The sequence below is a fragment of the Panulirus ornatus genome, chromosome 9 (assembly GCF_036320965.1).
Source record: "Panulirus ornatus isolate Po-2019 chromosome 9, ASM3632096v1, whole genome shotgun sequence".
Classification (NCBI taxonomy): domain Eukaryota; kingdom Metazoa; phylum Arthropoda; class Malacostraca; order Decapoda; family Palinuridae; genus Panulirus; species Panulirus ornatus.
Window position 1 is genome coordinate 21,913,980 of NC_092232.1, and position 17,332 is coordinate 21,931,311.

Below are 17,332 nucleotides of genomic sequence, written 5' to 3' on the forward strand. Positions count from 1 at the left end.
AAGCATATTAATATCTTCATAAATTTTGCTTTGTATTCTGATCCTATTATTTCATTCTTACATCACCTGAAAAACATCTGAATAGATCTTTTACTTCACTATCCATGTCTGTTGTCATCATTACGAACGGTACTAGAGGTAATACCTTCCCTTGTGGAACTCCTGAGAGAAGGAACCAATTTAGATTTTCTGATAATCAAAAACTCTCATCTCTTTTACTCACTTTACCTTTTAATATTTTTTTCGCCGAATTTTCTGATAAGACTCTTAAGAGTTATGTATTCAAATTCGTCAGCAGAGTTAAGAAAAACAGTCCCCTTTGTTGCAGTGGGAAACAGTTTGGTATATGTTATCATCTTGAAATGGATGTTGAGTTTGTGTACCTTCACCTGCCATAAATCCATGCTGGACATCGTTTATATAGATGTTCTTAATAAAATGTTCCAGTACTTTTTCTTTCATTCCTCTCATGAACTTAAGTCAAATGTGATGTCCAAGCTAGAGTACAAGCTTAGATCCTCCCTTGTGTACGCCTGCTAAACCTGTTTGATCAATGTCTTGTTTCACCAACATCCATCAGTGGTTTTGCTACTCTTAACTCTGCCTTTTAAAGGAAAATAACTGAGATTCCATTTGGTCCCGAGGCTGAATTCTCTTTCAGTTACACAGTAACTTTAACTGTGTCGTTTTCTAATATTCCAATATCCGTAATGGTGTACAGATTCAATATATCGCCATCTATATTCTCTTGATTCTTTTCTTCTTCTTCTTCTAAAAACCGACTTACATTGGTTGATTAGCATCTTGCACATTCTCTTATAGTCGCTTTTATATCTCTCTCCCACTGGAAAGGTCCGTACCTTCACTTCATACTTTAATTTAATTCATTGTTTTATTCATATATGAGGATAGAACTTTTGGATTTTATTCCTCACTTTGTGTTACTTTCCTCTCATTTCGCCTCTGTTCCTGTGCCACGAGATTCCATAATTTCAACATCAGCAGTTAATAATTCCCTTTTCTTCTTCTTCTTCTTCCAGTTGTTTTAATTAGTCTGTGCTTACTCAATGCCTCTTCTTCCTCTTCTTCCTCCTCGTTTTCCTCTATTGTCCATCATTCATCCATTGTTTTCCACCACCTGGCATCTCTCGCTTTAGATAATTTGTTCTTATTATACCGAGAGAGAGAGAGAGAGAGAGAGAGAGAGAGAGAGAGAGAGAGAGAGAGAGAGAGAGAGAGGCCAGAGGACGCCCGAAACAAAGGGACGAGATGAGGCCAGTGATACAGCTCCCCCCAAACCCCTCACCTCCTCACTCCCGCCGCCCCTCGACCGGTTGACGAGAGCTCTGAGAGAGTGAGCGAGGGAGTGAGCGCTTTGGAGAGATGAGTGAGAGCGCCACCCTGAGTGCTTTATTGAGTAACGTGAGTCTGTGTGAGAGGCTTTGATGGATGAGTCATTTGGCTAATGATCTACAGAGAGAGTCTTGTAGTTAAACCTTGTTATCGAGGAGTGAGTCTGCTGGTCACTTGAGTCAGTCGAGTGAGTTACTGAGTAAGTGACTGATCAGTTTAAGTCAATGAGGGAATGATTTACTCCGAGTCGTTGAGTCTTCCAGTCACCCAATAGGGTGAGAGAGAGAGAGAGAGAGAGAGAGAGAGAGAGAGAGAGAGAGAGAGAGAGAGAGAGAGAGAGAGAGAGAGAGAGAGAGAGAGGGGGGGGGGGGGGGGGCTGCTGGACGCTGGTTCTCCCGCCTGGCTCTCCAGTGTTAAAGGAGAACCCAGGGATCAATATAGCCTCCTTGAACCCTGACCCATGACCCAGCCTCACAGGTCATACACATCATACAACATGCACTCATACATGAGGTATAACATGACCCCTTGAACTTTGACCTGGACTAAATCCTACCACACTCTTCAATTATACGCATCACGCAGGCGACTGAATACACAATTTCTATAAAAAAAAAAAACTAAATCTATGTACATTTACATATAAATCACACAACGGGCATGCAAATCGTAAGACTGTTATATGGATTATGTGCCATGCTATACAAATTAAACAGTATTCCGTCACATTACGCACTCATACAAATAATACCAAACATATCAAAGTCCAAGTATTGAGTAGAAAATGGGGTATTTCTAAGAAGTCTCCCTCTAATGTAAACGGGACTATAGGCATGACTACCGTTTTCTGTGGCCTCACTGGACCGGCTACTGACACATGTATCCGAACAGTTCGGATGAGTGAGTGAGGCCCACCGAGGTGATGGAGCTACTATGTAAACATGCGACTCAGGCAAAGACAATATAGGTACGTAGTGTTCTCGAGCACGAGACGGTACGACCCCTGTACACACGACGGTACACCACTGGATCATAGTGGTACGAACCTTGGGACAATGGTACGAACCTACGGCACGATTTACGGTACGCTTCCTGTAAGCACGACGGTACAACACTTGAACATGATGTAGCACGACCCTTGTGCACGACGGTACGACCTCTCAACACACGACTGTGTAACCAACATGATCGTACGACTCTTGAGGACAACGATGATACCACACTTGAACATGACGATACGACCCTCGACCACGACGATACAAACACTTGAACATGACAGTACGACCCTTTCTCAAGGGGCTGAGGTACAAAGAGCTTCATGGATTAGGTCCACAGGCCCATGACTTATCTTATTAACCTGCCTCCACGACCCTGGTGTTATGATTGTTATCTTGTTATCTGGCTGTCTCAACGACCCTGGTGTTATGATTGTCATCTTGTTATCTGGCTGTCCCAATGACCCTGGTGTTATGATTATCTTATCAGCCTCTCCCCATAGCTCTAGTGTTATGATTATTATCGAGTTATTAGCCAGTCTCCAATGACCATGGTGTTATGATTCTTATCTTGTTATCAGCCTCCGCCATGAACCTGGTGCTATGATTGTTATCTACTTATCACCAGTCTCCATGACTCCTGGTGTTATGACTGTTATCTTTTCATCAGCCTGTCTCCATGGCCATGGTGTTGTGGTTGTTATCTCGTTTTCAACCTGCCTCCAAGACTTTGGTGACATGGCTGTTATCTTGTTATTAGCCTATCTCCACGACCCTTATATTTCCAAAAGGCCAATTGATAAACTATAACAAACGAAAAGGGAGCGAGGTCAAATCAATTATTGTCTTCTACATCACAGGGGGATGTGTGCGAAAGCACTGAAGAATGTGAGAAGACGACAGTGTGCGAGAGGATGGCACAGCGCGTGATAATGCGAGAAAGTAGCACGGATCGTGCCTCAGAATGAATCTATTTGGCATAAGAAGTGGGTGAGAGTGTGGCAGAGGAGGAGAGTGTGGGTGAGGACGTGCCGGGAGGCAATGCTAGCGGTCCGTGCTGAGATGACGCCGTGGGCCGGGGGTCTCGTGTGAGGCAGGACCTGGCCTGGGATAACTTGGTCGTCCGTATACGGCGTCTAATTTCACCTTGTTGATTCAAAATGTCCAAACTGGTGGTCATTTTGTGTGTGTGTGTGTGTGTGTGTGTGTGTGTGTGTGTGTATATATATATATGGGGAGGCCTTCTCTCTCCATCCTTACTTGACAGAGTTGAGTCAAAAGCAGTCCGACTTATCAACTCTCTCAGGCGAACTTCAAGACTTAACATGTTTGTGCTGCGCCGTAATGTTGGTTCACTTTCCCTCGTCTATAATCAGCACTTTGTTTTTTTTTTTTTTTGCACCCGAGAGCTGGCTGCTTGTGTGCCCCCATCATTAGGCAGACCACGTAATACTCTGCGAGTTGCTGTGTCACATGATTACTGTGTGGCCGTTGGCAGCTCATGTGGATGTGTCACTTTGATAAGCGTTTCTTTCCGTACACCTCGAAGCTTTGGGACCCTCTATTCTCCCATGTCTTTCCAATTAACCATGACCTGAAGCATTTTAAAGAAAGAGGCTTTTCACTTCCCCCAAATTCGTAAATGCTTACCCATATCCTTTCTTTTTCCCTTTCATAATCCCTTCTATATTTCAATTAAGGCTCGGCCTTGATGTGAAATTTTGTCCGTGACTGGGGCCTCAAACAACAACAGAAAAAAATGACTGCAAATAGAGGCATGGGAGTGGAGGGAGTCATAGGGTGGGTGAGTGGGCAAAATTTCTGGGGGTATTGAAGAATGCGTGGAATGAAGAGGTCGTTATCTGGGAGGGCGAAAATGGGTATGTTTAAAGGTACCGCAGTTCCATTAATGTTATATGGATGCGAGTTATGGGCTACAGATGAACATGTGCGGAGGGTGGGTGGGTGTGTTGGAAATGTACAGTTTGAGGACAATATGTGTGGTGTGAGGTGGTTTAATCAAGTACATGATAACAGGGTAAGAGAGATGTGGTAATGAAAATAGTGGAGTTCAGAGAGCTAAAGAGGATCTGCTGAAATGATCTGGAACATATGGAAAGAATGAGTGAGTATGGCATGGAAGATGTATGTTTCAAAAGTGGGGGGATAAGGTGAACTGGGAGACCAAATTGAAGGTGGAAAGATGGAGTGAAAAAGATTTTGAGCGATCGGGGCCTGAACATGCAGGAGAGTGAAATGCGTGCACGGAATGGAGTGAATTGGAAAGATATGGTGCACAAAGGTCAACGTGCTGTAAATAGACTGAACCAGAGCATGTGAAGCAGCCGGGGGAACCATGGAAACGTATGTGAGGCCAGGATGTGGATAGGGAGCTGTAATTTTGGTGCATTATACATGACAGCTAGAGATTGGATGTGAGCAAATACGGGTATACACACACACACACACACTTGCCGTTTCCCACGTGAGCGAGGTAGCGTTAAAAACAATTGACTCAGCCTTAGAGGGGAAATTCCTCCCTTTTTTTTTTTTGCTCCTTTCCTTCTTTTGGAAAGTAATACAAAAGGGGAGGATTTCCAACCATCCGCTTCTGTCCCTCTTAGTCGCCTCCTATGATACGCAGGGAATACGTGGGCAGGATTCTTTCTACGCTATACCCCAATTTTCTTATGTGTGACGTCTGCTGGTGAAGGTCTCCCAGGCATGTGGACGTGGCTCTCATGCAGCCGCCGCCGGTCGTGTGGCAGAAACCTGACATTCCCTCCACGCCAGGGTGACCAGCATGGCCGCTGTTAACCCAAGTTTAATCCTACCTGATGGTCACTCGGCGTGTATCGTGGCTACATGCGCTGCTCTCAGCCTGCGGCAAATACCCATGAAAAGCTTTGCGCCCGGCGACTGGCTACGCATCACCTCTTCCCGTTCGGCTATACGTCCGCTTGCATGCGTGGGGCAGGTAGGGAACGGTAACTCACACTGGCCCGGGTGTGAGGCGTCACAGAGATGAGGCATCTCTACCACCCCGGCCCAAATGTGAGGCATCACAGATGAGGCATCTCTACCACCCTGGCCCAAATGTGAGGCGTCACAGAGATGAGGCATCTCTACCATCCCGGCCCAAATGTGAGGCATCACAGAGATGAGGCATCTCTACCACCCCGGCCCAAATGTGAGGCATCACAGATGAGGCATCTCTACCACCCTGGCCCAAATGTGAGGCGTCACAGAGATGAGGCATCTCTACCACCCTGGCCCAAATGTGAGGCGTCACAGAGATGAGGCATCTCTACCACCCCGGCCCAAATGTGAGGCATCACAGATTAGGCATCTCTACCACCCTGGCCCAAATGTGAGGAGTCACAGAGGTGAGGCATCTCTACCACCCGGGCCCAAATGTGAGGCGTCACAGAGATGAGGCATCTCTACCACCCTGGCCCAAATGTGAGGAGTCACAGAGATGAGGCATCTCTACCACCCTGGCCCAAATGTGAGGAGTCACAGAGATGAGGCATCTCTACCACCCGGGCCCAAATGTGAGGCGTCACAGAGATGAGGCATCTCTAGCATCCTGGCCCAAATGTGAGGCGTCACAGAGGTGACGAATCTCTACCACCCTGGCCCAAATGTGAGGCATCACAGATGAGGCATCTCTACCACCCAGGCCCAAATGTGAGGCATCACAGATGAGGCATCTCTACCACCCTGGCCCAAATGTGAGGAGTCACAGAGATGAGGCATCTCTACCACCCGGGCCCAAATGTGAGGCGTCACAGAGATGAGGCATCTCTACCATCCTCGTCGAATGTGAGACGTCACAGAAATACGGCAACTCTACCCTCCACCCGCCTCATCGTAGCTGAACGATGACCAGACGTGCCAGGCAATGAATTCCTTCACTTTGCCGATCTGAATACCACTCGACGAGCTGTGCATCTCCACCACGCCGATGTAGCAAGCTGTCTTATGGATTCCCCTAATCCTTGCGGTAAAAACCTCATACCCCAGACATGGAGCAGCGACTGGAAACACGGAGAAAAATCCCACCAGCTGTACTAACAGGGAACATATAGAGTAAAGCAATATATCATAAACCATGTTCTGCATTTAGTGATATTGATTCTAAATGTCAAACTGAGATCCAATCTTGCAATATACAGCGGTCAGGTGGTGGATTCTCCGGCGGCCTCTGCTGGTGCCCACCCTGGACACAAGAGCAGGTTCTATCTCTCAAATCATTGTGCGAGGCTCTTGTGATGCTCACTTGGTAGACTCTTATTCCTTGGTTGAAATCAAGCCGTGAGGAGACTCGTTCGTCAAGGAGCAGCTGTGCAGACTCATGCTTTTGAGAATAACGCATCCATAGCAATACAGTAACACGTACTGTGTAATATGCTCAATATACCTACAACGCTCGCATGAGACATTCTAAATTCATCTCTGATCAAACAGCAGAAAATCTGGAAAGATTCAGATCTAGTCCTTGGTAAAGAACTGGAAACCTAATTGGTTGACGAATACATTAAATGTTTGTGTTTCTGCGCGCAGAGAATCTCAGCTTCTCGATTCATCGCCGAAGATAAAAGAATTAGAAAAAAAAAACTATACGCTTAAAGCTGTGAGGATCAAATATGGTTTATATATGACATTTTCCTCTCACTGTACTTCCTCTTGCTTTCTGTCGTGAACCTCAAACCAGCTGTGTGGAACATGTCCAAAGTGTCAGGTAGGACAGGCCACTCCAGCGGTGCCAGGTTGCGTCAAAATTCTGGTCCAGATATTAATGGAGTGTTGGAGTTGAAGGGGATGTCACTCAGTCAGTCTCTCATATAGTGTTAGTGGATGTATACTTTTGTGCAAGTATTTGTGTGAAAATGGTTTTATAAATTTTTGTTTTTGTTTGGCTATATGTGTAAGTCTAATCGCAAATTTGCATGAAAATTAGCACGTATGTGTAACCAAACCTTAACATATCTGCTTGCGTCAGAGTGTATTCACCTCTGCGTGCTTGCTTGCGACTGCCTACGCATGCTGTACCTTTGTGTCAGCGTACATGACCTTCTGCAACGAGTGTGTGATAATGAGTTTCTGTGTGACGAACTCCTTGTAGACTTAAGTTCATACAAAACGGTGTAGTTGGTGTGGGTTGCTGCGTCAATGCACCTGTGAGGGAAATCGTCAACAGGGCTCCCACGGGACACCCTCCCGTCACCCGTCAATTACCGTCTCGGGAGCAGCAGACATCCGTCTCCACTTCCATCCATCCTCTCCCTCTGGGGCCCAGGCCCAAGAGGCGCCCGTCAAACCCGGATATTAAAGTCGACTCAAGACGCTGCCTCGGGGGATTTTCCCCTGGGATCCAACCAACGATGAAAAGACGTCTATTTGGAGGAACAGGGCATACTTTATGATATGGGAAGGTTGGGGGAAAGGGGAGAGAGAGAACACGGCTTGCAGGGGTGAAACTGCTTCAAATTACCATGGTTCAACCAGTGGTGGAGGCAGGACGTTTATTGGAACCGACTGGAACACTATAAGAATCGGAAAAACGTTCCGGGGAAAAAGAGTGAAACTGCTTCAGAAACTTCGAACCGACATTCAGACTAACACAAAAAAATCCGACTAAGAATTCGGAATTCAATTCTGGATCTCTCAGAAAAGTTCCTAGGCCCGATGGAAGATATCAAACGAAAGAAAAAAACCAAGCCAAGAATAACAACAAGATGGCTGGTGATGGGCTGGAGAAGAAAGATAAACAAAAGAGTCTCATCTGAGGACCGGGGTGTTAGCGAGTCGTGGCCCATATCTGCCACCGTCACCATGGCGACCCTGGACACCGCCGGAGGAGACCGAAAACAATAGACACAATAGTATAAGGACAGAGCTGCTGCTGCTTCTTCATGTGTCGTGGTGTTTATATAAGCTACACGAGGAACCATAGCTACGATTTATGGTAAGCATTAAGACACAGGCCAATGCTTCTTCCTCTTCTTCTTCAAGGGATAAAGTACTCACGATTTCAGAGGCACAAATTATTTTCAGCAAACTCGTCTTGGTGACCACAACTGCTTTACGCGCTCCATAATATTTGGGTCGTCTGGTCTTGAACTTTGACCTACGTCGAGCATCACTCCATCATTCCTCCTCAGCATGGATCCAGACATGTCGGCTGAATTTCGTGAAAATACGTTCCCAAATTTTTGAGAAATCTGGTGCTGAAGGCTATAGACAAACAGGGCCGCCAACTTTATTCATCAAGTGCACGGTAGTAACAGCACACACACACACACACACACACACACACAAAATATAGCACAAGAACCCTTTTTATGGAGTTCACTCAACGCACGGCCAACAGTTCAAGAAGTGTGTTTGTCTTTATAAGGTGAACGCATAAGATATCAAGGGTAAGCGTTCAGTGTCTTCAGTATGGAAGATGCATCTTGGGCATGGTGGGTCCTATGATATGGTCGAGATGTGCGGTGCCCGGAGCGCAGACGAGAAAGTGTTACTCGTAAATGACTGAGGACTATCAAGTTTCAAGTTTGTGCAATGAAGTATAACTTAAAATTGGGTTGGGAAGGAGGTTGTTTAGTGCCTGCCGAGTTATGACTGTGTGTATGTGCTTAGTCAGTGTCACATTTGTTGGGGATGGGGGTAGGGAGGAATGTGTGAGTGAAGATGTTGTAGCGTGAGGCAAGGGTAAGGTTTTTATTTCTGCGTGGAGGTTAGTGGTTGATTATGTTGTGGTTTGGGTGGGAGGAGTCTGGGGCTGTTACAAAGAACTTGGTGCCTAACATACCGAAATGAGATTGTATTGGAAGTGCTTTTTCTTTCACTGTGCAGGTGGTGAGTGTTTGTGGTTGTAACTCAGACATTAATTGTTCCGAGGGCCTTGTTTTGTGTGGTTAGCAGTTAAATTCTTTTTTGTTTGCTTCTGACAGGATAGATGACCAGATGGGTGAGGCATAGTTAAGGATGGAGTGGATGAGTTGTTAGAATATGCTAAATGGTTCTTTTTCTTATATTTACTTTCTCCAGTACTGGTGTCAGTAAGTATCCTGTGGGTCCTCAGTCTGTTTATGTCCTTTCTGTTCATGTTTATGTTGCGAGGATTAAATGTCATGCATATGTCGTTACGTGACAGTAGTATGGATGAGGTTCTATTTAGTGGAAGTGGTTGACCAATGATAGGGTGTCAGTTGGATTCGAGTCTATTTGAGGTTAAAAGGGTGATTGTAGATGTGTGTGGGGATGCAGATATTCTGGTTTACAGCAAACTAATGTTCCAATTCTGCGATGCAATGTCGAATATTTGTTGCTGATTGGATAGTGTCATTGTGTCGTGACGTGATTTATGAAAGGAATTTTACAGTGTGGTCTGAGGGATATGATACGAGATTATGTTGGAGGAGACTGAAAAGGTTTGAGTAGAGAACAGCTCCCTGGGGAACTCCATCCAGTAATATATATATATATATATATATATATATATATATATATATATATATATATATATATATATATATATATATATAGGGGATAGGGGAGAAAGAATACTTCCCATGTATTCCCTGCATGTCGTAGAAGGCGACTAAAAAGGGAGGGAGCGTGGGGCTGGAAATCCTCCCCTCTCTTTTTTTTTTTTTTAATTTTCCAAAAGAAGAAACAGAGAAGGGGGCCAGGTGAGGATATTCCCTCAAAGGCCCAGTCCTCTGTTCTTAACGCTACCTCGCTAACGCGGGAAATGGCGAATAGTTTGAAAGAAAGAATATATATATATATATATATATATATATATATATATATATATATATATATATATATATATATATATATATATATATATATATATTGGGAGGCAACAAGCAGGTCTGGCTCCTCGTGAAGCACTCGCTCTACCGTCGATCCCTGCGGCTCATGGTTCAGATCGACCGGGTTTATCTTCCCCGTCCCCGAGGGAAATCAGGAAACGGAAATCCGTAAGGCCTCACTCAGCGAGTTGCTCTCTGCACCCTGACGGTGGAGTACCGTTGCCAGCGGTTGAGAGTAAAGGTGATCTGAGGGCGTCTGCTGCCCACCTGCTCCTGGGTCAGCCACCGCCGTACGTCTTGACAGCTTCTTTGATAGTAAACGAAGAGTTGGTTAGTTGCGTAGTGTGCTGTAACCAGTGAGGACAACGGAACGATCCTTAAGTATGATGGTGCGACTTTTGGGATGACCCTTGTGGTTAGGTCATTATACCAATGGGTCACAGCGTCGTGTCAAGGGTCGTGCCGTCGTATCTAAGGATGCGAGGTGTCTTACGCGCCAAAGGGTTAATTCCACGATTACGGGGTTATTATGATCAGATATATTTACATGCTTCTCCTAAGGTGTTTCACATTCGAGAAGTTCTGGGAAATTATTTAGACATCAGAACCTACGTGAAATACTCCAGTAAAGCTGTTTGATGCAAGAAGTAGTCGAGATGTGAGGAATATATATTCCATGATCCTAAGTTAATTCCACGTCTCCCAACATAACTTCTACAGCAGCGTCTCCGGCAGATGGGGACAAAACGGGCGGCTTTTACATATCACACGAGCGGGGTAAAGCAGATGAGTTCAGTACTGGTGCTGCCATCTGCTGACAGATTTACGATACTGTGTGTCTGGATTAATTAATAGGGTACGAAGGCCCAACCCTCGCACGACAGTGCGACGCTTCGATGATTGTGATGGCCTGGTCTTTGACCTTCACCCTTAAGTGCTCGGCCAAAGGCCACGCCACTGTATCTAAGGGTTCCACCGTCATGTACAAGGGGTTAATGGAAATTATAGACCAGCGAGTAAGCCCCGTGACACGCGAGAACACACTCACACAGGCAATCATGTTATACAGGCGACTGCAGCGCCTTCACGTCGTGGCGGCAGCCGCTGGAAGCCAGACCGGCAGGCTAATGTGTCAAGGCGTCTCCCTCCTGACACTCACCGTCGACGTTGCTCTGTGTCAACTGATCGAATTCCTCACTACAGATGGAGGGACTGAAACAAAATTGTCTAGTGAAGGATCTCGGCTGGCGCGACTCTTGCACGAGATAAAAATAGCTACGTTATCAATATTCCCAACATCTGTTGAGAATTTTTCCGAGACAAAATTTTGAAATAAAGAATTGCTGAACTTATCACCGTTCCTCTCATGGCCGCTTTCCCTTAAAAAATAAACTCCTTACCACAACCTGACCATAACGCTGGTTCATGTACAGAACCTTCTATTTAACGTGACTTCGCTAACAATCAGTTGGAAAGAATCGTGAGACAAGGAGCTTCATCTGGGTGATCGTATCACCTCCAATTCAGGTAAGGCGCACTGTCCGTACCAGACCCTTCTACCCTCATGGTACACAATCTTACGGACTCGACGATTCTTTCTACTGTAATGAATCCACTGTGGCAAGGTACTGTTAACAGGCCCACCAGACACGTCATGCATCACCAGTAGAAAATATCAAACTCAGGCTATTGCATGCGAGCTACTCCGTAACCTAGCCTAAACGTATGAGACGGCAACATAATCGAACCCAACATATCTTAATTACTGCTGATTTACCTTGCTGTAATGTCTTAGATACCTCTATCTCTCTTTCTCTCTCTAATCACTTCGTCTTTTAATCTTTGGTTCATTATTCATTGCTACAGTGATATTCTCACTTAACATTCGGTTGTATGGCACTGGAAAAAAGACAAAATAATCTAAATGCTATGAGGTGCGGTACTCACCGGGATGAAGTTAATTACTCGAACTCAAAAAAGTGATTAATTGTACTGGAATGGTTAACTAATGGGATTAGATAGTGTTTAACTCGAAATATAAGTTCATAGTGCGCCAAAGATTGCGATTTTCGTCGAAAAAGTTATTAATACTTAAAGCTCTCACTTAACTGCTAAGTCTAAAATAGTCCTTGAAAACTTAAATCACCGCACTCGGTACTTTAAGGTCTCGTATCCGACTGGTTCATTTATGGTACTCAAGAGATCAAAATGTGAACTGGATTCAAAGATTATGGAGGGTTAATTTGAAGGATCGTTATGGGAGAGGGTTTGGGAATCACCACAGAAAACGGTCAGATATATTGTAGCCTAGACTAATTTCATGTAGCAAAAAAAATGTTCATACAGATATCCAGTAAGGTTTCCGAAGCTGGATATCCACACACAATGACAAAATGAATACAAATCACTGGGTTACATTTCATGAAAACGTTGATCACTTACCTTTTGTCATCCTCCACATCCTCGGTGCTTGCAAAGTAAGGAGACATACGTCAGGAATAATAGTAAAATTACAATAACCTTAAAAACATTCCAGCTTGTTATACTAGAGAAATACCGAAGTTACTAGAGAAGAGTGATGTATTGTTAGTTGTCAAGAATAAGATTATACTACTATATTATATCATTATATTAGATAATTTATCAGTCAGCTATGCTAGGCATGTTATAAATTCCACTGCAACGATTACGGCAAGAAATAGATGAGGTGAATGACATCTCTATAACAAAAAAAAAAAAAAAAAACTCCCTCGAGACTGACATGATCTTTAATGGTATCTATTCTGATGTCGTAGGCCTAGAAATCATCCCCTCCTGTTTTATTTTCCACAAGAAAGAGCACGGCAGACAACGAATCGAGGATTTTCCCTCCAAGGCTCTGTTTTCTGTTCCTGACGCTACCAAAATATCATAAGAAATGGCCTGAATATATATATATATATATATATATATATATATATATATATATATATATATATATATATATACATATATATATATATATATATATATATATATATATATATATATATATACATATATATATATATATATATATATATATATATATATATATATATATATATTATTTTTTTTTATTATACTTTGTCGCTGTCTCCCGCGTTTGCGAGGTAGCGCAAGGAAACAGACGAAAGAAATGGCCCAACCCCCCCCCCCCATACACATGTATATACATACGTCCACACACGCAAATATACATACCTACACAGCTTTCCATGGTTTACCCCAGACGCTTCACATGCCCTGCTTCAATCCACTGACAGCACGTCAACCCCGGTATACCACATCGCTCCAATTCACTCTATTCCTTGCCCTCCTTTCACCTTCCTGCATGTTCAGGCCCCGATCACACAAAATCTTTTTCACTCCATCTTTCCACCTCCAATTTGGTCTCCCTCTTCTCCTTGTTCCCTCCACCTCCGACACATATATCCTCTTGGTCAATCTTTCCTCACTCATCCTCTCCATGTGCCCAAACCACTTCAAAACACCCTCTTCTGCTCTCTCAACCACGCTCTTTTTATTTCCACACATCTCTCTTACCCTTACGTTACTCACTCGATCAAACCACCTCACACCACACATTGTCCTCAAACATCTCATTTCCTGCACACCCATCCTCCTGCGCACAACTCTATCCATAGCCCACGCCTCGCAACCATACAACATTGTTGGAACCACTATTCCTTCAAACATACCCATTTTTGCTTTCCGAGATAATGTTCTCGACTTCCACACATTCTTCAAGGCCCCCAGGATTTTCGCCCCCTCCCCCACCCTATGATCCACTTCCGCTTCCATGGTTCCATCCGCTGCCAGATCCACTCCCAGATATCTAAAACACTTCACTTCCTCCAGTTTTTCTCCATTCAAACTCACCTCCCAATTGACTTGACCCTCAACCCTACTGTACCTAATAACCTTGCTCTTATTCACATTTACTCTTAACTTTCTTCTTCCACACACTTTTCCAAACTCAGTCACCAGCTTCTGCAGTTTCTCACATGAATCAGCCACCAGCGCTGTATCATCAGCGAACAACAACTGACTCACTTCCCAAGCTCTCTCATCCCCAACAGACTTCATACTTGCCCCTCTTTCCAAAACTCTTGCATTTACCTCCCTAACAACCCCATCCATAAACAAATTAAACAACCATGGAGACATCACACACCCCTGCCGCAAACCTACATTCACTGAGAACCAATCACTTTCCTGTCTTCCTACACGTACACATGCCTTACACACATATATATATATATATATATATATATATATATATATATATATATATATATATATATATATATATATATATATATATATATATATATATTTACGCTTACAAATGGCTGTTACGCAAGGGTAGGGAAAAAGGGACAGTTAGCACACACACACACACACACACACACACAGGGGCTATTACTCGACCAACGTAGATGAAGTGTTTCAAGGTATGGACTCCAACCTGACTAATGTTTACAGATGATGCATAAGTTACGTGGGCAGTGAAAAACGTGGAGGATTGCACTCCTTGACAAAGGGATCTTTCCACACTCCAAATCTGGTCTGAAACAGAGTCGATGAGGTTCATCCCCAGTATATGTGGATGGGTGACAATGAAAGAAGACCTCGATATGATTACCGTCTAGCACAAGGGTTGTTTACCTGTGGTCTATGACCCAATTTCCAGTGATCCAAAGGATGAAAATACATAAATGAATATATTTCACCATCAGAACCATCTCTTGGAAAAATTTAGGCGATATCATTTGCTCTTGATTGTGATTTCAGACCCGATATAATACTGGATATATGCTGAAGGCAGTACGTAGACGCAACGGGTGTCTTTAAGTCGCCCACAATCACAAAAACGTTAAAAGCCCTGCTCTAGCAAGGGAGCAAGCTGCAGCAATCTGTTCGGGAGAAAGGCCCGGGAGTCGACTTTATCGCTAACATGTCAACAGAACACCGTCTTAAGGGAATAGTTAAAGACACCAACCGACTCCTAGTCAATATCAGATTAGTATTCATGAGTAAGGAATTATTCAGCGAGTTGTTCACGTCATATATGCGGCCGTAACCAGAATATTCTTCTCATATTTGGTCACCGCCTCAAAGAAGCACAAAGAAAAAACAAAGGAGGTCAACGGGAGAGTAACAAAGATGGTACCAGAATTAAGAGAGTCGTATTATGAGGGAATGCTTTAAATTTGTCCACCTTGAAAGAGAGATGAGTTAAGGGTGACCTGATCGCAACCTCTTAAGTTTGTCAAATAGACTGATTACGTAGACGGAGAAGAGTTCTTCAATATATGTAGGGATAGAACAACCAGACGACAGACTATGATATTAAGCAAGAAACTTGGTAAAAACGATGGGTGGAAGTATTTCTAAAGTATAGAAGTGGTGGATGAATGGAACAAAATGACAGAAGAGACGGTTTAATACAGACAGTATACATAAACTTAAGAAGCCGTATGATAATAAGAGAATATTCATGAGATGTGTGGCGACCCCACGAGTATAAAACTTCCTCCTCGCGCTGTACAAACAGGTAATTACGTATAGATAATTACACTGAGAGGGAGAACATACACCGTCATCAAATATTACTTTTAATCTGCGAGGCGAGGAACTCAGAGGACGTCAGCATCTCTGATGACCGTCCCCCGGAAGGAAGAGTGGGGGCATGACGACCCAACCTGTGATGACCCCTGCCCAGGATGAGGGGAGGAGTAACGGGTGAGGGTGAGGGAAGGAGATCCTCTCCCGTCAGCCAACCAGCCAGCCAGCCCCGGGGCGTCGCTCACCACCTGATGTAATATTCATGGTCCAGGCTCAAGTGCCAGCCTCTGGTGCCGGGTATTGTGGCTCTGTTGACACACACGCCTGGCTACACATGATTATATACAGTCCTACATAATGCTGGGCTAGTGTACACACACACACACACACACACACACACACACACACACACACACAAGGCCGAAGTGAACCCAAATCTTCACCATACATTCGTCTGGTTTAAGGTAACAGTCAAAGAACAGATCATCAAGCTAAGGCACCCAGAAGGAAAACAACTGTAGAGGATGATATAGAGCTACAGGAGGAGTTGAACGACGAGTTCAAAAGTATTTTCAAAGTGGAAGACACAACCGCCCACACCACTGAGATGGGATGGGGAGGAGGAGGTCTTGAGAGCACCGGAGTATCCAAATATAGCCATAAATTGACTCATATAAGGTTCATGGTTCTGGTGATGTTTACATGTGCTGAAGAGGTGTGCAGTTACACTTGACAAGCAACCTGACATGGTTATGCGTTCGGTGAAGGAAGGTAAAGTACCGAGAGAGTGGAAGAAGGCAAATGTTAAACTCGTCTTTAAGTAAAGAGGTGCAGAAGTTGCACTGAACTACAGAGCAGTCTATCGGAGAGGCGTGATACATAAGATACTGAAAAAGATAATCTGAAATGAAATTGATGACAATTACATAGGAAGACCTACCTAGACGAGAGGCAAGACGGATTTTGGGAGAGGATGTCATGGGTAACAAGCGTCTATGAGAGAGAGAGAGAGAGAGAGAGAGAGAGAGAGAGAGAGAGAGAGAGAGAGAGAGAGAGAGAGAGGGGGGGTCCTTCAAGATGTAAGACGACCGTACCGCACGAAGACGTAAAACAAATAAGTGTCTACACGGGAACACAGACTGGGGAAAGTGAGTTCAGCAGCCATGACGAGGTAGCTATTGTGGAAAGTTCTGAGAAACCTACTTCTATTTACACAGAAGGAAGACCAAAAAGGAAAGAGGTAAATACATATCAATAAAAAATGTTAGAAACAGAAGAAGGTTAGGAATGTTTTGTAAGGCAGATATAAGAGAGCGGGGAGTGACTATTGCAGGAGAAGAAAGGAGGAATAAAGATGTGAGCAAGGCACGAGATTGTCCAGATCTTTTCTATAAATTCATTAGAGGTTAATTGTCGTCTGGAGAGAAGGTAATCAAGCTCAGGGATTTACAGAGAAGTGTTGCAGAGTATGATGTAAACACACACACAAGGAGCTGAATGACAAGTTTAAAAGTGTTTTCATGGTGGAAGAGACAACACAAGTGAGACAGAATGGGAATGAAG

General features: G+C 44.0%; 1 protein-coding gene across 10 annotated transcripts in view; it reads right to left on the minus strand.

Moving 5' to 3' along the window:
• Positions 1 to 17,332, minus strand: part of LOC139750261 (carboxypeptidase D-like) — a 273,624-nt gene that overhangs the window by 173,382 nt on the left and 82,910 nt on the right. For 7 of the 10 annotated variants that reach the window (XM_071664823.1, XM_071664814.1, XM_071664820.1 and 4 more), the window contains exon 2: positions 12,623 to 12,649. The exons of the other annotated variants lie outside the window; for them this stretch is intronic. In XM_071664823.1, coding sequence (XP_071520924.1) covers positions 12,623 to 12,649 — 27 coding nt within the window. The remainder of the gene's footprint in view (positions 1 to 12,622; positions 12,650 to 17,332) is intronic. 10 annotated transcript variants of the gene reach the window in all.